Source organism: Lichenostomus cassidix, chromosome 2 (assembly GCF_008360975.1).
Source record: "Lichenostomus cassidix isolate B80296 chromosome 2, HeHo_3.0, whole genome shotgun sequence".
Taxonomy (NCBI): domain Eukaryota; kingdom Metazoa; phylum Chordata; class Aves; order Passeriformes; family Meliphagidae; genus Lichenostomus; species Lichenostomus cassidix.
The window spans coordinates 66,436,844-66,461,293 of NC_139482.1; the positions used below are offsets into that span (position 1 = coordinate 66,436,844).

Below are 24,450 nucleotides of genomic sequence, written 5' to 3' on the forward strand. Positions count from 1 at the left end.
CTCATCTCAGAACAGTCAAGGATCACAGAAACTCCAGCAAATGACCCTTACAGATTTATATTACAAAAATGTTTAAAAATTGGAACACATGCAAAACAAAAGCCAACCAAAAACCCACTCTCTGCCTAAATACTTATAATTTACTAGTAATTTAAACATTATACTAAGTCATATTGCTGCTATTGTGTAAATTTCCCCACACCTCTTCCATATTCAGGACTGGACTATTAATTAACCATGGCATGTGAACATTTCCAAATAGCCAAAGATAGACAAAACTCTGTCTTGAGTACTGCTGTGTCATGCAAACCATATGGTGCATTACACACTTTGGCCCCTAACCAGCAGTCACTTCCCAGCCTTGAAATGCAGGACAACAAATTCACAACATCAAGGCCATTAAATCAGTCAAGAAAACTCTTGTGATTGAACTGCTATCCTGCTCAGAGAAAAGCTCAATTCTCTGAAGAGTTGAGCCTGCTAATGAGAACGCTCTCCAGCCACAGCAGCCAACTCAGCACTCTGGGTACACATTTGCCATTGAACACGGTGAGCATCACCTACCCCAAGGCACAAGGGGGAAGGAGAAGGCAGCAAATTTAGAGGAGTGTCTGGAAACTATGAGACTGCTAATGAGTATACCCAGCTCAGCACTCCTCCTGAACAGGGAAGTGCTCACAGCTACAGGCTGGATTCAACAAGTTCATTCAGGCTTTTCAGTATCAAGGAATTACTTTCTCAGCTGCAGAGATCATCCAAAGTTGCCAGTCTTTCCTTATAAAATGTATTAATAGAGCTCATTCCACCTTTGGGTCAAAAGAGCTGCAGATCCTGTGAACATCCTGCCAAAATACACAGCAGCAGCCCCCAACTCATGTCCATGTTCCTGCTACATCCCACTACAACAAACCACAGCCTGCCTACTCTTCAACCCCCAGGCAAGGCTCTCCTAGCTCAGAAATGCTGAGCACTGCTACACACACTGTCTCCACACTGCCCTGCTGCGTGTGCTCACCTGCCATGCCTCCCTCTGCCAGCTGACCTTCCCACAGGATTGCAAATACCAGACCTCAGTTCTGGAAAAAAGATTCTTCCAAACCTCCTTCCTCACCCCCTTTATGATGGTGGAGGAAAACTCTCAATTTATCTCTTTAGCATCCTGTATTAGCAGTGTTATGCCCAACCTGCTGCTTCCTCAGGCCCATCTGCTACTCAGGCCCTGAGCACCTGTTTCTCCCACCTCTGGCAACATAAAGCCACCGCTAATACCACACTAGCAGCTGCTGCTGCAGTGTATGCAAGGAGAAAGCACTGTCACCATAATTTCAGTGAGATTATCTCACAGTTTGGTCACTATGAGAGGACAAAATGTTGACTAAGCAGTAAGAAAAGTAGAATGGAAAGATGGAGCTTTAAACAGTTTAACAGAAATGCCAGGAATGCCTTGAGTAAAAAACATAAGCCCATTCTGTTGGAGTGTGCAGGATTTCTCAGCCCATGCAAACTGCAGGAGTATATGCACCCAACAGCAAACTTTCCTTTGGTAATCACCAGTTTTACTCTTACTCCTCATCCCAGGAACTTCATAGTAATTTAAAGCGGCAGAACCAGTCTGGGATTAAATAAAACAGTGATTTTTAAATTTTTTTTTTAACAGAGTTTTCTTCCTAGAAGACCAGACCTTTCAGACATTGGCTCTGCCTCTGTGGTACAGCTAACAAACTCAGCTGTAGAGAGAAATCTCCAAAACTGTGAAGATTCCCTGGAAGACATGATGCATTTTCTCACCTATCTTCTGTAGAGGTCTCCAACACTCACTTGTATGAGTCTCATTAATTTCTTTGTCCAGTAACTGAGAATACTTTATATATGGCAGAGATTACATATACAGCCCTCATCTTCAGAAAACACTGGAAATGCTTCTCAGGCTAGAGGATAAACTTTATCCAGAGACAGCAGGATCAGAACCTGTACTATTCCTTACAGCAGAAAAGAAACATTCTACAAAAAAATTAGGCAGCATCATTAAGTGACCAGCATTTATGCCCATCAGCTTCTTTCTACCTATAGCAACTGAAAGTCATTTAGCAGCAGGGGTCCTACATAGTACATGGCTAAACCCAGGTATATGCTTTGAACAACTTAGCAGAAAAAATTATTTCAGCTACTGGCAAATTATCCTGATAGTTTTGTTCTTAAAGCACTGTACTAGCAGTTGTATAAAGCCATACTAAATTCCTGTAAATGATCAGTCACTCTGCTGGTAACATAGTACCTACCCAGAGGTATCTGCACTGTGAGCCACATGGGAGAGGACTGGACAGCCTCCATGTGTACAAGTCATTTTCTGCACTGGCTAAGGAACATAAATTAGAGCTGAAGTGGTTTCAAATCACTCTTGTGTCCTCTAATACTGTGGTCATTTAGTCCTGCTCTGGTTTCTCAGCTCAGATAAAAGGAGTCAGCAGGCTACCAGCAGCCTATGTAAAAGTGATGACAAGAAGACATCATGCAAGCACTGACACACTACTGTGGTTTTCTCAACCAAGGCTTTCAGGAGCCAGCAGAAAAGGTGGAAGGACGTTACAGGAGGCAGTTGTTCAGGTTTTGAAAGATGTTCCTGTGCCACTGTATTGGCCAGCTAAGCCAGCCAGTTCTTTGTTCTGCTCATTGTCCAAAGTTACATGGATGTGTAAGGGAGAATCTGACTCAGTCCGTTGTAGCTGCAGAGACAATGAGCTGGATCACAAGCAGAAGAAATATGCTTCCTTATCATCATCATCAACTCTATAAACAACTGTGCAAATAGGCATTCTGCTTCTGGGGCATAGCTTTCATTATTGCTGCTAACTTCATTTTCCTACTGAAAAATCAGAATCAGAAGTCCTCATTCATAAAAGTGATGTCTCAGCATCATGGAAAGTAATATGCCTGTACACTTTTTACAATAAAGCAAATGTCTGCTAGTTTTGAAAATGGCTCTTTCTCTAACCTGCACCTCCAAGAATGTCAAGATAAAATGAATAAGTACACACCAAATACTTTCAAACTTCAGAAGTTTATTGCCCAGATTAGCTCACATGGTACAGTTAGATTCTTTTTGCTTGTTTTTGTTACAGGGAAATCAGCAAAACAGTAGAAAATGTATATGGGTTAGCAGTAAAACAAAAGCCCAGCCTAATATTAGCCCTTTACATCCACCAAGTTATACTTCAGAAAATGGCTAGCCAAACATAAAGAACTACATCACCTGAAAGACAGTTTCATATTTATGGTATAGATTCTAAACCAGCATTAAGGGCATTTTCTGTCCATATTGTTAATATCTTTTTCTTTGTAATAGTAAATTGAAAAAGGTCTATGTGGAAAAAAAGTTAACTACTGCAAGACTTTCAAACCTCAGTTATCACCTTCTAGGTTGACAGTTATGGATAACAGGAGAAGGCACATAACACAGTATTTAAAATATACAGAGACCTATTAAAATCCAAAGACTAAAAGGAAATGGAAACTTAAAATTCACAAATATTACTTTTGCATTCCCTAATCTATAAGTTTGCATTCAAGCATTTTACAGCTTTTTCAGAAGAAAAGTGTAACACACACAGAAAAGACTTCAAGGCTTTGCTTTGAGTGACTTTGTTGGTGTTATTTTTCTTTTAGTAAAGGGAATATAGGATAATCTAAACGATAATAAAATGCAGACACATTCCCTCATTTGTTATTAGCGCCCAATAGACCCACTGCTGAAGGTTGAGTATGAGTAAGAATATGAAGCGCTTGCTGATGCATCAAAGCTTCCTCTCCTAGACCCACTCCGTGAGCCTGAACGCGAGCCAGAGCGAGAGCCAGAGCGAGAGCCGGGGGCTGAGGAGACATTGTAGGGACTGGATATGCCTTTAGAGGAAATGGAGGCTGCTTCCAACAGTTTAAGCCCAGTGATGTCTTCCACCATTGACCGATTCATTGCATCTTTGTAGGATATTTTCAGCTTTGTCTTGGGGCAGGTCAGAATTTTGGGATAGCTGTTGGTGTCTTGTAATTTCTGGGCAGCGCGACCGTCAATCAATCCATTCCTAATGGCTTCTTCAGTAGTTATTCTTCCACGCACTTCTGGGTCCACAAGACCTCCAGTGAGGTACTGGAATTCAAGGAACCTCTGTCCAGCCTCGTAAGGCAGCCATTTTTCCTTCACTGCTTCAGCTGCTGACATCCTCTTGCGCCCACCCTTAATGCCTTCAAACCCTAGGAACGCCTTCTGGGCTGGTTTGAGACGTGTGGCCATATCCTGATCGATGATGCCTTGGCTAGTGGCTTCCTGAAGGGAAAGCCTCTGGCCAGTGGTAGGGCATATTATACCACCTGTGCAGGCCTGGGCTTCAAGTAACCGCTGCCCAGTGATGCTATCCACAATGCCCCGCTGTATAGCTTCTGAAATGGAGATTTTCTCCAAGTTTTCTGTGTCAAATATGGCTGCAATAGGACTGCACTCATCTGGGGTCTCCGAGAAAGAACCGCTCCGGATCACGGAAGAAGAACTCCTGACACTCAGCACGGTGGGAGATCGAGTCACTGACTCGTGCCGGAACACCTCGTCCGTGCCATTACGGCAGGAAATCATGTCTGCAAACTGGGTCAGGCTTAAGGTGCCAGAACGGTACTGGTCAAAATACTTCCTCTCCACCAGACCTTTATCAATGGCGTCTTGGATGTCATACTGGCTACCTGATTTTCTGTCAACAAGGACAACTCTACTGCTGCCATCCGATCCTGTGATAGTTATTTCTTCCCACTCACACTCCTGTTCAGCTAGCTCCGTGTAGGTCTCATAATCTATGAGGCCTTTGCTGTATGCCTCCTGAACGGACATCTCCCGGTTTGTTTCTGGATCTACAATGACAACCCTGCGCTTCCTAAGGGTGTTCTTCTGTGAGGTGTGCACCACCTTCTTCTTCTCTCTCAGGGGCAGAAGGCAGAGCCCTGTTGCATCATCCTTTATGCATCTTTCTTTCAGCTGCAAGTAGGTCAAGTTTTCCTCCGTGTTGGGATCAAAGAACCCTTTGGTGTCATCGCTTGGATCACTAAGGATCTGGTTGAGCTCTTCATTGAAGTAGCCACGCTTGTAGGCCGTCTCTACTGGCAAGCGGTAGCTCTCTTTGGGGTCGATGATCCCTCCAGTAGCGATCTGGGCCTCCAGCAGACGAATGCCATGGCCTCTTTCTATGAGCTCTTTGTTCATTGCTTGGAACAGGGAAATTATGTTTCCAGTTTCCGGGTCTTTGTACCCAGTGACAGCTCTTTCAGCAGAGAGAAGTTTCTCCTTAAATTCGATTCCAACAAGGCCTCTTTTGTAAGCTTCCTCAACAGGCAGCCTCGCGTTGCTGACAGGATCCACTATGAACCCTGTGGCTGCCTGGGCTTCCAGGAGTTCAAGAGCTGTCCCTGGCCTAACCAAACCTATTTTCATAGCCTGGTAAATGCCAAGTTTCTCTTTAGTAGCCTCGTTGTAGATACCAGCAATACAGCTAGAGCCCTGAAGGAAATCAATAATTCTTTCACTCACTTCTTCCACTGTAATTGCACCTCTTTCCAAGTCATTCCTGGTTGATTCCTTAATGATTCCAGCCTCAAGCAGTGCATCTGCTGAGACGGGCTGCCTGATCCCTTGGAATGACATACTCCTCTTCTGCACTGGAAGGAGAAGCAGACCAGTGTGTGGTTCAATCCTGCATTTTTCCTTCAGCTGCATGTAAGTGACTGCCTTTTTGGTGGTAGGATCAATGAAGTTCTTTGTATTGCCTTGGCAGTTGTTCAGCATCCTGTACAGGTCTTTGTCAATCAACCCACGAGACAAAGCTATCTCTTTGGGTAGGAAAACACTGTTGACAGGATCAACAATCCCTCCTACAGCCAGCTGGGCTTCAAGCAGACGAATCCCGGTTTCTCTGTCAACCAAGTTTTTCTTGATGGCTTCAGACACTGGCACAGTTTTGCCTGAGAAAGGATCCTTAAATCCCGTAATAGCCTTTTCAGCTGTATAGATCTGCTCTCTATCATCAAAGTCAATCAGATCTCTGGCGATAGCACTGTCCACTGTTAAAATCTCATTTCGATGTGGGTCTATCACACCTCCTGTTGCTGCCTGGGCTTCTAGGAGCAGGACTGCATTCTCTGCTGTAAGCAGCTGATTCCGTTTGGCCTCAACAAAAGAATACTTCTGTCTGGGCGAAAGGGACACCCCTGCAATAGCACCTGCCCCTTTGAGGTAGGGTTCAATGTCAGCTGCGACCTCTTCCACCGACCTCTGCCCCTTCAGCAGTTTATCCAGTGTGGGTTTGTCTATCAGCTGACACTCATACAGCTGCATGGCTGTGAGCTTCTTCCGCAGCCCATTGAACACCAGCTTGGAGGCATCAATACAAAAGTCTTCCTCAGTCTGCGTAGATCTGTGAGCTCCATATGGGCGCTGCTTGAGTTTCTCAATCTCTCTTTGCATCCTGAGACGCTCTGACTCCAGCTCCGACTGGTTTTTGACAGCGGTCTCTTCCAGTCTGCACCGGTATCTCTCCTCGATCCGTTTGATTTCCATCTGCAACCTTTCAATCTCACTCCTCAGGCTGTTCTTCTCCCTCTCACTCTTATCCTTCTCACACTGGATCTTCCTTATGGATTCCTCTGTCCGGGAGTGCTGGCTCTTCCACTGATTGAGGTCATTCAGAATTTGTTGCTTCTCATTTTCCAGGCGTTGCTTCAAACGTGATTCTGATTCCAGGGTAACTTTCAAACGGTTCAGCTCTTCTTCTAACCTCTGCAGCCTGGCTTTGTCTTGCTCCAAAGCACTCATTTTTATCAGCAGGGTTTCTCTTTCTTGCATAATGTGACTACACTGATTTTTGGATTCTTGAATCCTACTGGATGCCTACAGTTGCAGAGAAGAAATAAACCAAGAAAGGATGGTTAGAGTTTGTGCTGGTTAGAGTTATGCCCTCCACCTCCAATGCTCTCCAGCCTGTCATTTAACCTGCAGCAAGCTCCCACTGGAAAACATTCTAGTCACAGCAGTGCCTTACCCAAGACCATGGGTACACATAAACCAGAGAAGGTATTTTATCCCTTCCCTTACAGTGTCTCCAATACTGTCAGAGACTCAAGAGACTCCATTCTGTTACGCACAGCCTTGCTCTTTGGCTGATTTAGGTCTCTATAACTTTTTGGTACTTCTCACAGTACGCTGACAAATACACAGAGCATTCAAGACTCATTAATAGTCTGATGCTCAGCAGATGTCCTGGCAGTCCTACTAATCCAGGGGAATTTGCATCAGTTAAATACTGGTCATGCATGGATAAAAAGGACATATACGACTCAATTTTTGCTTTCCTGTCAGTTTCATGTCACTCCAAACAATTTTACCTGTGTTGCCTTGCATTTTTATTCACGGAATGTCTTAACATATGTATATGCACAAACACCCACAAGCATGCACATTTGTATGCAGTCCATATTAAACTGAATACAAGTTAATATATTAGTAATACATGCATATATATGTGTGTGTGTGTATATATATATGCACAGATGTTATATAATCCTAAATGTTAGTATTTTTTAAAGATCAGTACTAGAATTTTTAGAATAAAGGGAAGAAAAACTGAATAAAGGAAAGAAAAACTGAGAATGGAAATGAGAAAAGAAATATAAGGGACAAGTCTAGGGAAAAAACATTTTCACACGTGTTCACTTGTATGCATTCAAAGAGTAACTCTTTGTACAAGAAACCAGGCAGAAGAACAAAATATTTTAAAATGTTTTCTTTAACTTGTTTATGCTGTCACCTAAAGTTTAAGAAATAAGGGCCAATAGTTAAATTTGCAAATGCCCTTAGTGACTTAGGAACATAAATCCCCAGAACAGTCCATGAAAGGTAGGTTTTCACTGCCTTAGGTACAGCTGACAACGTGACTTCTAATCCTTGTTTGTACACCTTACACACCTTACCCAGCTAATCAGCACCTTGACACTTGTTGTTTCTGGGGTTTTTAGCCAGTTTATTTTGTGACAACATTCAGGTCAGCCTCGAAGGACTGCTTTAACCCATCCTGGCCAAAACAGCCTGGGGAAACACAGAGGCAGCAGGGGATTGTAAAAGCACTCCAGGTGTTCTCATCTTCCCCTAGGATGGTTTGATGGAGACTGGCACAGAGCACGGGTTTCTTCTGGGACAAGGGCTGAGGACAAGGCTCTCTTAGGTGATAAGACAGCTTATGGCTCCCTAGAACAGTTCCCAGGGAGTAAAGAGTCTAAGGAAGTGGCCAAATCCTGCCATTTTTACTTAAAAATTAACAAGAGGAAGGGTCGTAAAGGGTATATTAGTCACAAGTACAGTGACTTCAAACAGCAAAGGGTGAATTAATTTGTTCAAATGGACATTGCAATTAATTATATATCTGAGAAACAGTAAAGCCGGGATCAAAATATGTGTGAATACCTCTAGAGCTTGCTTTTGGAATTTTTCAATTTCCTGTCTCAATTTTTCCCTTTCTTTCTGTAAATCATTAAGCAACCCCTGAAGTTCCAGGGTTTGCTTGCTGCTCATCTGAAGCTGATTCTTTAGTTCAGCAATGGTGGCATTTTTCTCATCAACTTCATTTCTGACCATTCTGAGGTCATCATACTCCAATCTAGCATTTCGCAGCTCCTCCTCCAGTAACAAGTGTTCCTTGGTAAGGTTCTCGGTGAGAGACTGAAGCCTTTCAATTTCTATTTTGCACTCATTCAAGGCTTTGCTTTTTTCCTCAGAGGTTTTCTGTAAGTGCTCATATCGTAGGTGAGCCTGTTTTAATTGCTCCTGTTCTTGGACCAACTGACGACGTAAAGTCTCAATATCAGATGTGTACTTTCGTATCTCCTCCATGTATCTTTGCTTCTCTCTCACATGACCATCTAATACTTCTCTTTGGTGTCTAAGGTCATCTTCATTCCTCTTCTTTATAATAGATATTTCCTCTATCTGCTGTGTGAGATTAGTTATTTTAACTGACTGGTCTCTGAGAGATCTCCTCATGCCTTCTATTTCCTCCTCCAGTTTTTTCCTCCTGGATGTCTCCTCCATTAAATTTTTGTTTTGCCTGCAAAGTTCCTCCTCCAGCTTATGTTTCTGGATCTGCAAGTCTTTTATAGTGCTCTGGAACTTTGCACTTTCTTGATCCCTGCCCTTTTTCTCTTGCAAAATTCTTTCATAGTCAATTTTCAGTCTGGCCAGTTCCTGCTCTTGGATCCTCAGCTTGTTAATTGTCTCAGTAGCACTTGTGTTTGCTTTCTGCAGGTCAAACTGGACTCTTTTCAACTGACTGTTCTCATCCTCCACTTCTTTCCTCTGACTTGTTTCTACATCCAACAACTTTCTCAGCCTTTCAATCTCTTTGTTTCTTTCCTTAATGGTCTTCGAAGCATCATCAAGTGACTGTTTGTACCGCATGCTTTCATCAGAGTGCCTCTGAATAACTTGTTTTAGCTCCATCTCCAGCTGCTGTTTCTTCTGAGAAAGCTCTGAGCCAGCTGCCTTCTGCTGCTGAGCATTCTCTTCTACTTTCCGTAGATTGTCTGTTGTCTGGCTTATCGTATTCTTCAGTCTCCTAATTTCCTCACACAAATTCCTATTGTCTCTCATGGCATTATCAAGCTGTGTTCTATAATTATTTGTCTCCTCTTCCTTTTGCATGTTGACCTGATGAATTGCGTTCTTTGTGATATTAATCTCAGTTTCATATTTGTTCTTTAAACTAATAATTTCCTCATCATAACTGTTTCTTACCTTAGCCAATTCATTTTCAAGTTCCCATCGGCTTTTAGCCTCTTCCTGAAGCTGAAGCTTTAGCCTTTCCAGCTCCTTAGTTTTATCCTGGATAGTTGAGGCAGCCTCTTCAAGAGCCTGCTTGTATCTCGAGTTGTCTTCCCCACGAAGCTGAATGATCTGTTTCAGCTCCAACTCTAACTGATGCTTCTGCTGTGACACCTCAGAACTGCAAGCCTTCTGCTGGAGGGCATCTTCTTCTGCCCTCCGCCGTTGGTCTGTTGTTTGCAGAATGGCATCGTTCAGCCTCACGATCTCATCCTTAAGGTCTCTGTTCTCTCTTGTCAGTCTGTCAACCTGGGCTCTGAGGCCCTTTGCATCATCATCTTTTTGTGCAGCTATCTGCTGGATTGTTGTCTTCTTAATATTAATTTCTGTTTCATACTTGTTCTTTAAATTACTCATCTCCTCGCTAAACTGGTTTCTTACCTTAGCCAGCTCATTTTCATACTCCCTCTTCCGTGTGCCTTCGTCCTGAAGAAGAACCCTTAATCTTTCTATCTCGTACTCCTTCTCCTTGATGACCTTCTCAGACTCTAACTTTTGCCAACCAAGGCTGTCTTTCTCATTTTGTCTTGTTTTTTGCAGCTGGTCATAGTCATTCTTCTGCTGCTCATATCTATCCTCCAGCAACTTCCTTTTCCTTTTCTCATCTTCAGTCTCATAAGTCAATCTGGTTATTCTGTCATTTAGATCCTTTATTTGGGCATAGCATTTGTCTAGGTTTTGCTTAGTAGAATTTCCATCCATTTCAGCTTGTCTTTTCATCTCTTCCAAACTCATCAGCTTTGCCTTGAGCTGAGAAATGTCCATCTGGTACTTCTGCAGATTTTGCTCCAGGAATTTATGTTTGTTGCTTGTCTCTGAATTCGAATCCCGAGCAAGCCTGAGTTCTTCTTCCAGGAGCTCAATTTTGGTGTTTTTCATCTGTAACACGATAGCAGAAAAACAAACAGAAAAACTCTCATAAGTATTTGTGACAGCTGTTTCAAAATCATCATATGCAATACAATATACATTTGTAACACTGACAACTTAAATATTTCTTTCTGCTTCAGTGAGAACTAAAACCCCTTTTTTTATTTAATGTCATCAAGACAAATTCTGGAATCCTTATTTATTTATTTATTTAGAATCAAACCTTATTCAAAAATGAGCATATAATGACTTTCTGAGGGGAAAAGATACTTGATGGGATGAGGGAGGTGCAATATTGATAGCAAAATGTATCAAAAGTTCACCAGCGAAGTATGAAATAGTCACCTTTAGAGCCTCCCTGATTTTCAAACAGGTGAAAATCACATTCCATATATGCAACTTCTTAAATAGCTCCCTCTGTTTCACTGAGCTGTTGCAAATCAGGAGTTGCTTATTTTGTAACATTTTAGAATATGTTGTGAAATGAGATGCCTTTAATTGTGAGGAGCAAGTTTTCAGCACTGAGGTAGCTGTACTCTCACTGAGGTCAAGGCTGGGATGGCAGGGACGGATCAGTCATGTGCCTTGATGAGCACCTCCTTATTGACCAGTTCTCTACCTCACTTCACACATGACCTTGGAGGTCTCACTTTGTAAAATACTGTACTCTTTCACAAAAGATACATGACACTGCTAATATGTCTCCTTCATAGGATGTTTCTGAGTTCTGAATATAGTTTTGTGGAATATTTTACACTGTACTTTCTGCCTCTGATCAGTGATAGTTTCCTAATCTGTGATAAAAAAATAAGGTAAAGAAAATAAAAGAGTTAGAATACCTTCAAATCCTCCATGCTCTTTAACATTTCACTCAAGAATCTGTAATAATCTCCTGATCTTGTAAGAAGCTCTATATAGCGGGACTGAGCCTCATTAGCCTTGAAAAGAAATAGAATTGTTAGCAGCTTGAACTGGAGTTAGACATGAACATACCTATGTTCAGATAATTTAAAGGGTTCCAGTCTACTTGAGCAAACACATCACTTGACAAAGTAAAAAGCAAATTCTTCTCCTCACAAATTCACATGACTTTCTGAGGACCCCAAATGTATAAATTCTTCTTTGTGAAAAATCCACACTTTTTTTTTTCCCCCAAGACTGTTCTCCCCCTATGGCTGATGTGATTAAATTCAAGCCTTCTTCCCCGGGTTCATCATGCTCTTCCTGTCTGACAGTCACATGTAACCCAAGTTAAATTTTTAATAGCAGCTAATTCCCAGGCTGAAAGTGACTAAATCACTTGGGGCACGAATGTACCTTTCTCACAATATGTATGCAGTGGACACTGCATAGGAATGAGGTAAATTCCTGAGGGCTAATCTACTGCCTAAACAAGCCCAAGTCTGATTTTACAGCACAGTGACTATTCTGCACTAATTCCCTGTGCTTACGTGCTTAGCGCACATTACCAGTGATGGTGCCAAGTGCTAAAATACAGCTGGGTATGACTCACAGTGGCTCACACAGACAAACAAATGTATTCAAAAAACTCATGGGGAGGAAAGAAAGATACCTCTTGTAGAATCAGCACTGAAGGAGACTGAACCACACTCTTCTTGATAGGTATGTTGAGCAATGTTTCTAATCCTGAACTGTAGGAAGCAACCTGTAGTTCATAATCCTGAAAAATAAGAGGAAAAGTAAGACTCTTTTAGCAGCTGCCAAGGAACTCTGGCAATCTGTACTTCAGAAAGTGCGAAGTTTTGTGTTGTTTTTGTTTTGTTTTAATAAAAAGCTACGTTTTCCCCTTGTTTATATTTCTGACTACATACAGATGATCCTCTGTCATAAACAGAAGCTCATCAGTTCAAGTATCCCTGTGGAGATTCACAGAGGAGAATGACAAGAGGAAAAGCGAAAAAACATTTTACAAAAACAGGAAGACAAGCATTTCTGTTAGTTGAGGGCTACATGGAAATTAAAGAGACTCATGGGAGGAACTGGTCTAAGTACTTTATCAACCAAAATTTCATCAGAAATAACTGTCTCTGCATCTCTTTCATATCACATATGCCACATCACATATATGGCAAGATCTTGTCATAGAGAGTGAGACTAAGCTGGAGAAAGCGTGGATATAAAGGTGACATAAAAATGCAAGGACCACAAAACCATTCCCTCTGTATGCTACTGGTTTTCATGGCTATTGCATACCATTCCCCCCGGTAATCTGCATTTGTTTTGCCTCCCAGATCACATTTTAATCAGACCTAATTCGTAAATTGCCAATCTGTTCTTGATTTCCTTATATTTTTTAACATGTGAACTGGAAAGTTTGGTCTGGCTAGAAGGAGGCTTTGGTTCACCTGAAGACAAGCTCTCACTGGTATCTACTGCATTATCCTGTAGCCTTCAGGTGGCAAGTACACAAATTGCTTTCATTGTATTTTGTACTCAGAAGCCCCAGCAATTTCTGTACACAGACGTGAGGGAGCTGACTTTTCACCCGTCAGCAGAGCAGAGAAAATGGGATGTGCCTGACTATGAAAGACCACACCCCACAAAAATGCTGAGATCCAAGTACCTTAATTGCAGCTGAGCACTGATCTGCATGCTTGAGAAGCTCCTCGACTTTGTCTCGCTTCCCACAGATTTCACTGTGCAAGTTCTGTCAAGAGAGAAGTGAGCTGTGAAACACTCCTGCAAGATTTACCAGTATTTCCTCCTGTACACACTGCCTCCATCAGAAAGCACCTGCAGCAGGAGACTACTGCAGCCCCTGGGGCTGAGACCTGAAATTACCTGTAGCTGGGCAGTTTTTACAACAGCAAGCTCTCTGGGCATGAGAAGGCTGTTCTCAGAAAGAACACCCAGAAACTGAACCTAGAGCTGATTAGAGAGAGTTTATTGACTTTAGCTTAGATGTATTTACTTGCTTTTTATTTTTGTGCTGTAATTTGTCCCATAAGTTGCACCATCTTACTGTCCCTTTAATTAATTCAAAGCTGATGTGTAAAAGTGTCAGTGAACGTGTAGGAGCCAAAACCATCCTGCTCTTAATCTGTTGCAGTGCTGACAGAAAGTAATGAGGACAATAATATTTCCTCCCTCCTGCCTTCTCCATATGTGGTGTTTTTTGGTAGCTTGCATACTTTATAATTCAAAACAGGCCACTGCATTGCAGACTGCATTGGTACTGGTATTTTCTGCATAGCAAAGCAATTTTAAATCCAGAAAATTGAAGACACCTCATTCAGGTGCTGCATACCTTCTGATCATGTAGGTATCTCATGATAGTGTTGGAATCACACAGTTTCACGGACTCAATGGAATCCTGCCGGCGCTTGGCGTCACAGATCCACTTGCACAGAGACTGGTAGAGATCTCGGTAGGTTTTCAGCTGTTTGACCTGCCTTTCTAAATCCCATGATCTAGAAAAGAAAAAGGGAAAAACCTGTCAAAATGGAAAGTGCGTTCTCTTTCGCTTTCTTTACACAGTTTTCAGAAATAAGACAGAAATAAACTAATGTAAAACTATGGAAAGCTCTGAAAAGGATATTCTGAACAAAAATTTTATATAAATGTGAATTGTACTGGTTATTAGTCATCCAATATGGGTTTTTAACACCTCACTTTTAAGTAACACTGTAATACTCAGAGGTTGGGCGTTCCTGTCAAAGTGAGGGATGGATAAAACTTTGCAGTGATAAAAATCAAATTTGCTGACTTCAGTACTCTTGTTCTCAATTTTCACTGAACAATCAGCAACCAGTTAGGATTACATTTTGTCCTCAGACAAAAATAAAATAAAACTAACCAAAACAAGCCATACCCCAACCTCCACCCCTCCCCCCCCCAAACAATCAGAATATGCCTTCAGTTCAAGATTCAGATTCAAGGTTCAACTTTGTTAGATAATTCTTAGTGTTACTTTTTTAACCCTTAGATATAGGGTGTTGAGGAATAAACAGGGTTGTTTTTCAGAGGGGGAAAATGCTGACTGGAAACACTTAATCCAAGAACATTAGCAAGAATTAAGAAAAAGAAAGAAAATAGGAACAACTCCTTAGCATATAGGGTAGACATTTCCATGGCTAACTCTATTTCTCTGCTTGGTCTTGCACAATCTCTTTTGAAGTATGTTTAACCTACTCACAGTTGCTCAAGTCTTACTGCCCTGAAGTCACCATTTGTCCTTTGGAAGTAAAGATTTTTCAGTTCTTTTAGACCCACTGCTGAGATGATCTTGGTAGCAATAGCAGTAAGGAAAATGCTACTGAAATATGGACAAACCTGTTATCTATCTGCTTATCAGCCCTCTGCCAGCGGTCTATTAGCTGGGTGACTTTGTCACAGTACTTTCCGATGTCCATGTCATACAGGGTGTATGACTGGCAAGACTGAGAGTGAATCTGAAGTGTTCTCTGCAGCTCATTTTCCAAGGTATTCAGTAGTGACTTCTTCATATTTAGATCTGCTTTCATTTTCTGGAGAAAAAACCAAAATGTTGTCATTTATTTTATTCTTGAGAAGATACTGATACTTAACCAAGTTAACAGCATGCACAGTGTGTTGAGATCTAAAGATGTTGTTTCTAATTCAGTAAGGTATGTATAGTGATGTCAGCTGGACTTAACCTATTTAAACACCTACTTTGTGTAGGCTTAAAAATGTGTTTAATTTAATGTGTTAATCTTTCATGGAGATGTTTTTTCACAGACACACACACACACACACTTGTTTATGTACAAATACTCGCATATTGTGGGCATCACCAAATGGAATATGCAATGCAGGCAGTGGTCTGCCTTGCATCCCCCAGTCACAGGGATGGCTACAGCCTTCAGTGATATGCTCAAACATTTTGGGTTGGTTTTTTTTGTAACTCAAATTTACACCAGCTAAGAACAACTCCCAGTAACTGAACTGCAGCTCTCATTTAACATGATAAAAAGGTAACCTGGCTGTGCTCCATTTGTGCCACCTATGCACTTATTTTCTACTAAACCTAAGAAAAGAAAATAATGAAAGAATTCTTGTTCTCCCAAATACATTCAGTGAACAAAAAGACCAGCAGATAAAGGCACATAAAATACTGGATCTGCAAGACAACTTTGCGCTCAGCAAAGCAGTTATTTCCCTTTTCCCCTTGTACAGGCTGGACACTTTTCACTCTAAGATTTGACATATTCTCTGTAGCAAAACTAGGACACACAATAACACTCAAATTTACTTTTTACACCTAGAGGACAACAACGGCAATTAACAAGCCTGTTTGCAAGGAAGGAGATACTACCTTCAAATCTACATTCACAAGTGATACAAATAAACACAGATAATAGTGTATAGAAATGGATTACAGAGACTTTCCATGCAACTGCCCGGCTGTGGGGGCAGCAACAACCAGGGGGTTAAAAGAAGTAATAATCTGTACATTCCTTTTAATAATTTCACAGACTCACAGAATATCCTGAGCTGGAAATGACCCACACAGATCATTAAGTCCAACTCCTGGCCCTGCACAGGACAACCCAGTAGTCACACGATGTGCCCAAGAGCATTGTCCAAATGCTTCACCAACTCAGGCTTGGTGCTATGACCACTTCCCTGGGGAGCCTGTTCCAGTACCCAACCAACTTCTGGATGAAGAATCATTTCCTGATATCCAGCCTAAACATCCCCTGACACAGCTCCATGCTGTTCCCTTGGGTCCTGCTACTGGACACCACAGAGAAGAGATCAGTGCCTGCTCCTCTGCTTCCCTTGTGAAGAAGCTGTGGGCTGGGATGATGTCTCCCCTCAGTCTCCTCTGTTCCAGGCTGAACAGACCAAGTGGCCTCAGTCACTCCTCATATGGCTTCCTCAAGGCCCTTCACCATCATTGTGGCCCTCCTTTGGACAATCTCTAATAACTTTGTATCTTATCTTGTGGCACCCAAAACAATACACAGGACTCCAGGTGAGCTCACACCACAGCAGAGCAGAGCAGAACAATCCCCTCCCCTCACCAGCCAGCAATGCTGGGCCTCATTTACAAAACATTGTATGTCCATACATAAAATACAACAGGATCAGCATTTCTGTCTCCTTTGGCTTTGGAAGGGTTTCGCCCAGCTCAATAGAGCTGTGCTAGCAGCTATGAATTTTGCTTTGCTGTGTGCTTGGGTTTTGGCCCCTCACCTTCAGACAAGCCCGATAAGCTTCCACTTTGTCAAGATCCAAAGGAACGGTCTCCTCTTCAGACAGTCTGACTTCAAAAACTCTGATCACATCTTCTGTTTGCAGAATAACCTGGAGCAGACACCTCAGTGCATTCAAGCTAAAATAAATGATACAAGACAAATCTGTTACGGACTAGTGAAGAAAAGGCCGTATTTTTAATTACTTGTACATGACTGGCTAAAGAGAATAGGCAAAACAAGAAATTTCTGTGATACCCACAATTCTCACTTTCTTTTTTAAAGTCTTCCAGAAAAGAGAAGAAATTCACAAAAGGGTCTGTTTCTATCAACACGTACATGATTTGCAGAGAATAAGGTGTAATTTCACACTACTGATAACAAAAGGCAGTTTTCTGGACTAAGAATTATGGGAGAAAGCGAATATTTATTGCTATAGCCTCAATTTACTCACCTATCTAAGTAGCCAGCAGAAACACCATTAATATTTTCCAGTTTTTGAAAGAGGGCATTTATCTCTGATTGCAAGTACACATACTTCTCACAGCCTCTGAAGTTAGGCAGCAAATCCTTATGCTTATTGAGGGTTTCAGCCATTATTTGAGAGTCATTCTGCACGCCCTAAGGAAAAAGAGAATGCCTTGTTTGCACATTTTTGGATAGCTGAATGATCATTCTGTGGCACATATGGAATTGGTCTCCTTGTCCAAGCAGTCTGCTGTTATACAAGCACCTTGACTGAGGACTGAAGCAGTCCTGCTTTCTTCAAGGCAAGCAAAATCAAGCAGTTTCTTTTTTTGACAGTCTACAATGAACATCTCTACTCTAAAACTCAGCTCTGACATGCCAAGGTCCTTCTGCCCTTGAGACCTTTGCAATCTCATTGCCTCATGGGAATTTCTCATATGCTGAACCTGTTATCTTTTTGTACCCATCTTCTCTCTCTGGTCTCCTACAAATCTAAAGAATGAGGAGAGGGAGAGAGTGTGTAAGTTTCATGTATCCAGTCTGTGTCCCACAGACAGCACTTTACAGGTAGGTGGTTAAGTGAGGTTAAATCCTTGGAAAAGGATTTTAATGGTGCTTTACCCTGGATGAGGCTTAACATGAACTCACAGACACTTGACACCACTCTTTCTGCATTCCCACCTGGCAGAATTTGCCTTCTAAAATTCAGGACTCAACTTTTTCTACTTAGAAGCTAAACTCCAATCCAAGTCATCATGGTAAGCTTCCAACTGACAATTTTCTGCACAGGATGTGTGTCTTTCCCAGCTGATTATAAACAGAACTGCAGTATGCTATGCAGCACAGAGATGCTCAAAGAAAAACATCCACAGTTACCTCTAAGTCCTTTATTCTGGCTGAAAAGTCGTGCACAGCCCCTTGATCCACTCCAAGAGGAGCTCTTTGAACCATCTGAACCTCACAAGCTTCAATCTGACGCCGAAGTTTCTGAAGCTCCATCAGCAGCCAGGCCTCCTGCTTCTCATGCTCTCGGTTTCTCTCATTAACGATAATGGTGTTTGAGGAACCCACAGGACAGCTCTCAGTTGGGACCACTGCAAAATGAATTGGGTAAGCATCAGCTGCCAGAGAACTGAGCACCCACATGTAGGAAGTCAAGGCAGTGCCCAAGTGATCCAAGCACTGAGTTGATCTTTGGAACTGGGAACAGGTAGACCTGGGCTGTTCGGCAGCTGTTTCAGGGAGTGAAATCTCTCCTTCACTAAAACATAAACTTGCTTCCTAAAATGCAGCCGTGAGATTTTACTTCCTGATAACTGAAAACAGATTAATTAAATTTCTTTCATTCTCCCAGCAAGTTCCATGAACTCCAGAGGGCTATTTCCAGATTCCCACCAAAGGAAGAAGGAACAAAATCTTCCCCTGCACATGGCCACTTTTATTATGCTGGGAGAGCAGAACAGCTCCTGAACATCTTCCCATTCATATGTTGAAGAGAACATTTTCATGTAAAAAGAATGTACCACCCAACACCCCTGGAACACAAAGAAACCCAAGCAGTTCAAACTCCACAAAAGCCAGGAAGACTACAAACCTATTTGTGGCTGTCGTGGTTGATTAGGCAATTGTATGATCAAGGTTTGGTAGTGCTTCTGAGCATCAGTGAACTGAGTCTGGATCTTTCGTTTGTCTTCATCACCAAACATCTCTGAGCCTTGGCTGTTCCTGAGGAATTCTTGATAATGGATCTCCAGGTCAGTTATTATTTTTTGGTAATCTTCCTTACGCATTGTTTTCAGCTGAAATAAGGAAGAAGGGAATTTTGAAATTAAAAAAGCATTAGGGGAAGTTTTAGGACTAGGAACTAGTCTTGACTAGGAACTTCATTACTATCCATAAATAGGAACTAGTTTGTTTCTATCATTAAGGAACAAACTAATAAACATATCAAAAAGCCAAAGTATTCACACTTTAGAATAAAACCTAACCAGGCTGCCTGTAAAAGTAGGGTGTTAAGAGTATGGTCTGAACTAATCTAGTCTAGTTACAATCATTTCATAACTGAAGAACAGTTTGAAATTCTACCTCTTATGCTGTTTATCCATGCCCTTGTACAGTGAGAACAAGAACAGCAAGTATGTAATAAATTGCCTTCACTAACCTTCCTTTTTATTCATATTGTGTTTGAGTAGGAAAGCATTTTGCTTCTCCTTTAATAAAATTACAACTTCCATCTATATGAGTGTTTGTCCAATCCAGCAAAAGGAAGGCCCATGGTTTTGTAGAACATGCATCTGCACAAGATACTGCAAGGTCTGTCTGGCACAATAGACATCAGGTCATGGATGTCTCTGGTCTGCAGGCAAGGCCAGCCAGTGTCCTACCTTGGCAATAGTCATCGCTCTGATTTTCTCAATGTCGATCATGCAATAATGCCAGGACACCAGGCTCTTCATGTTGATATACAGCTGGTTCCACAAAGCTAAAATAGCTTCATAGTATTGCTCAATTCTGGCATGAGAAAAGAAAATCCATGACCAAAATGAATCTGTCCTTGTAGCACAGCTACAAAACATCCCAAGAAACATCCACCAGATGTGGAGCATGTTAATGCTCATTCTCTATTTCAAAAAAATCCTGGTAACTAATTTACTTCCATTATTACAGATAAGAAAAACCTTGTAGACATTAACATTTCAATATTTTTAGATCTCAGCAAGTAAAGTGAGTTTCCTCAAGTCAAGGGTCTAGTCTTTAATCCCCCACCCTTAGGGGCAGGGGGAGTGCTCTCTGATCAAGGCACAGCACATATTTTGTGACTGGTTGGTATTTTGAGTGAACTCTAATCCCAGTGGCAAGTATCCAAAACCAGGCAGCTACTCACTTGGTAGCAAGATCCACTGCTAAGGGATTGGGGGGTGGGATGATGAGACTGACAGATGGCACCAGCATATCCACTCCTCCAGGGCCAGTCACCAGCCACTTGCTGCGCTCATTGTTGTCCTTCAGGATACATTCATCTCCTTTGCGCACCGTTTTCTGTACGGGACACAGAACAATGCTTTTCTTTAGTGAAGTAAGGTGGGACTTCCAGGAGAGACAGCAAGGAAGACACATCTAGATCACAGAAGTAGGAGTGCTTCCCAGCTGCCAGCACTGGGTGTGCATCTAGGCTTCATACAGGTGCAACAGATCAGGGCAGATCAACCCTTCTGAATCTGGTTTCCCAAAAAAGCCCAAGTGTGAACCTCAGAACACTTTCAGCAGTTGCCAGTCAGGCTGGTCATCAGACCTGAGGCTTGCCCTGACAAACACCGAAGAATGAAGGTGGATACATGGCCTGGTAAGCTGTGCAACCATGCATGGCTTTAAGCCAGCGAGCTGGAGGCATAAGGATGTTTAATGCTGCATCCATATTTGCAAAGGGACTGGGAATGAGTGTGGCAGAGCCAGATTCACCAGCCCCAACTGCCAGAAATCCTAACACCTTGTAGCCACGGGTGTGGCCACGGAGCAGGAAAGAGCACGTAAGTAGAAATGCATCTCAGCTTACTGTTATGGAAAAAATACAGAAATAAACCCAAGCAGCCTCAGTACTGTGGAGGAACTAAAAACATTACCATTCATTTCATACTCCATCCAGAAAACAAAATGGGGATACCAATGACTAACTACATTCCTCACCTTTTGTTAGATGAATTGTTCATCTAAGGATCTAGAGAGACACTGGAAAGGTAAGCAATCACCAAAAAGAAAAAGGTGTGGATGCTGGGAAGCATCTGTATAACAATTTTAATCCTATTATAGACAAGACTTTTATATGCTAAGTTGAAATATGATTATTAATGCTATTTAATAAATCAATAATAATAATTTTGACTAGATTTATTCACCTATCAGAACCTATCTTGTTTCTTCATAATGGCAAGGCAGAGCTTCTTCTGTCAAAGAAATTCAAGCTTACCAAAAGCAGACAAAGGGGTCACACCTGTCAGCTCAGTGGTTTGCTTACTAAGTAATTTGCCATGTTCTAGTTTAAATGATGTTCATTCTCAGCTAAAAAGGGATACAATACCAGATCCTGTTTGTAGTCACACAGAGCCTTGAGGATAATGGGCTTGTTACTTCGATAGTCTGGGTTACGTGGCTTCAGCTGCACAATCTTCTTAGATTTATTCACCAAACTCTGCACTTGCCTCTTGTATTCAAGAATTCTCTCTCGTTCATTCTGCAAAGATTAACTGTGTGTTACAAATTTATCCTAAAAAGAAATGCCATCTGGTTATTACTGTTTTACTAAGAGGAGATACATCAGTAGCTCATAGTAGGCAAAACTTACTTTAGCTCCAATGGGATGAGTCTTTGGCCTACAAGGTAAAACTGCATTTTTTAAAAGAGCAGAGAAATGTCCGAGTATCTTCGCAGCTCCAGCAAGATGCGAACTTTACAAAATCTGCATAGCAGGTTTTACATACAGATCTTCAATGTGGTTAAAGTGATGTTTAAGAAACACAGGCATAAGTTAAAAAAACTAACAAACTGAATGCTACCAAAAAAAAAGGGTGATAACTGCACTCTCAAACCTGACATCTTCAACTGGCCTTTTGCATCACTGACCATTTTTTCTCCAGTTTGGGACGGTTGTACTTAATTCATGATAAGCAAATAGCTATAAAAGCTGAGTTATAGCCTTTCAAAGAGACTGCAGTGATACAGTGACATGATGAAAATTTATTGAATGCACTTATCCTTTGAGGCAAAATCTATTCTACCACCTAAGAATAAAAGTATTTCATTTTTTATTTGTTAGGATGTCAGAAACTTGGGAATTTGTTGTTCCAGACTTAAAGAGAAATCAGAATTCCCAAACAGTATTACACAAGTTAAAACAACACTGATCCACTTGCAGGCTTTCCTAAGAAATGGGCAAGAATATACCATAATGGTGTCAAGTTCATACAGTACTGTATTTAAACATTGCAGTGCACTCGGGTTTATATTTGGTATCTAAGGAGGGCAGCTGATTTCCCAGAAAAGCAGAACATAACCTGTCAGGCGAGTGTGACATTACCTCCAGCTCTTTGATCTGTTCCAGCAAAGTCTGCAGTGACATGCTCTTATCACAGATGAACTTCTTTCTGATAGAGTCTTGTAAGTTTTTCAGGTAGCACTCTGTGGCTTGGGCCTCTTCAAAGAACTACGGGAGAAAAGTTGTGAATTTGGCTATACATAGCTCTTAAAAATGTCTGCTAAAAATTGATGGGCTCCTTTAATGAGAAATCTCAGTTCATCTCTGGCTCATCTATAACATGGCAACAGTGTGCTATGCACAGTAATAGGTCTGAGATGGGAGTCACACTTTTTTTAAAAGAGTAGTGCGGATTCTCCACATCACTACTCACCTGAAAGTAAGCTGCATTCTCCTTCAGATGAACATCAATACATTTGGTGATCTGAAGGATCCAGCTCCACTGAGTTTGCAAAGTATCCATGTAGGCCTAAGAAAACAGTAATATACACAGCTCAGGCCACCACACTGTTCTCTCTCCCATACCTAGACTCGAGCAAAATTACCTACACTCCACATAAATGCAAATGAAAACTCTGCTAAAACAAATTCATGCACACCAGAACAATGTAACTCATGCAAATGGTTTCACAACTTCTAAGCATCCACCTAACTGAAATGAGTTAAATACCTGCTTGTGAGACACAAAGAGAAATCTGCTCACGACCTGAATTTGTTTGATCAACATAAAGCCCCAGGTGTGTTAACAAAAAAGGGTGAAATGCACAAACAGTAGTGCAAATAAAGTATTTCAGCTGCAAATTGCCATGTTCTCCTTCTTCCAAGGAACACCTCCAAACACGCTTTTTTATGTTGGTTATTTTTAAATTCAAAATTCTCAAGCAGTCATAATGCATATTCTTTAAAAAACTGCACACAATTTTTACTTCACTGCTGGAGCTTACAAGGATCTTTCCTTTAAAGAGAGAAACTGACTACAGGAAAAATAGGATTTTACACAACATGATAACAGTTAACAAAGTAAACACATTGAAAAGCAAAAAGGATTCATTTTGTTTCCTTTTAGCTTCTTACAGTTTCAGGGTTCTTATGCACTCTTAAAACAACAACTACAGATTTCCTAATAAAATGAAGTCTTCCAAATTGTTGCAGCCTTTTTAATTAAAAAGTGTACACCAAGCTGTGAAACCAAAACAGTCTTGGCTAAGATGTAGAAAGGCACTGTGAATTTCAGCTGCAGAAAGTATTTGCACCTGGATTAAATATAAACCCTCAACAAAGGGTGTGGCTTTTTTCAAAACAGGCTTGCTGAGATAGCAGAACAACAATGACATGCCTTCCTGTCATAAATTGCACTGCACTGTGGTCAACTCAAATGAGAAACAGCAATTTCAATACACTCAGATAACTCCCTAAGCTTGGAATTAATTTTTATGGGCATCTATCATCATGCAGTTGTTAATGGCCAGGTTTGTAGAGGAAGGTAGTAACATTTACTAAAGCAGCTTCACAAAGCTGGGTAAAATTGACATGATTTTTGGCAGGCAAATCCTGCAAATGCAGCACTTTGTATGTGGACTTTCTCTGAGAACTTTTCCCATGTAGTAACTAAAAGAGAAAGCAAAATCACACGAAGTCTAACTTACCTCGATTTTGTCTGAAGCAGGGTGCTGATTGAGCACTAGCTGGTCACTTTCTTGCTTTAGCTTGTTGAGTTCTTTTTCTTTAAGCTCTAGTTCACTCATACGTTTCTAAACAACCAAAACACAGCATTAAACAAGCTCCAAAGTACACAGGATGACTTGCTTAAAATTTCCCACATAGCTGTGATAATGGAAAATTGTCCCTTCTAACACTTAGTGTTTCCATTAGGTGTACTGAAGTCAATTATGAAGACAGTAGAATCAAAGAAGGTACAGTGATCTCGATTCTAGTCTCTAGGTTTGCTGTTTCACAGAGCAAAGCACACAAGGCTCTGCCTTTCTTAGGAATGACAGAAGCAA

The 24,450-nt window shown here is 41.4% G+C and overlaps 1 protein-coding gene across 3 annotated transcripts in view; it reads right to left on the reverse strand.

The window, feature by feature from the left end:
- Positions 1-3,039: 3,039 nt before the first annotated feature.
- Positions 3,040-24,450, reverse strand: part of DSP (desmoplakin) — a 51,186-nt gene continuing 29,775 nt past the window's right edge. For 2 of the 3 annotated variants that reach the window (XM_085051945.1, XM_085051944.1), the window contains exons 8-24: positions 24,094-24,198; positions 22,821-22,916; positions 22,490-22,615; positions 21,494-21,646; positions 20,303-20,457; positions 19,803-19,929; positions 19,013-19,217; positions 18,295-18,512; positions 17,405-17,571; positions 16,952-17,090; positions 15,065-15,258; positions 14,040-14,202; positions 13,356-13,439; positions 12,345-12,452; positions 11,611-11,709; positions 8,489-10,780; positions 3,040-6,919 (exon numbers count right to left, since the gene is read on the reverse strand). In XM_085051945.1, the coding sequence (XP_084908071.1) occupies positions 3,725-6,919; positions 8,489-10,780; positions 11,611-11,709; positions 12,345-12,452; positions 13,356-13,439; positions 14,040-14,202; positions 15,065-15,258; positions 16,952-17,090; positions 17,405-17,571; positions 18,295-18,512; positions 19,013-19,217; positions 19,803-19,929; positions 20,303-20,457; positions 21,494-21,646; positions 22,490-22,615; positions 22,821-22,916; positions 24,094-24,198 (7,626 nt within the window). In that variant the 3' untranslated portion in view covers positions 3,040-3,724. The remainder of the gene's footprint in view (positions 6,920-8,488; positions 10,781-11,610; positions 11,710-12,344; positions 12,453-13,355; positions 13,440-14,039; positions 14,203-15,064; positions 15,259-16,951; positions 17,091-17,404; positions 17,572-18,294; positions 18,513-19,012; positions 19,218-19,802; positions 19,930-20,302; positions 20,458-21,493; positions 21,647-22,489; positions 22,616-22,820; positions 22,917-24,093; positions 24,199-24,450) is intronic. The other variant, XM_085051946.1, reaches the window with a different exon arrangement.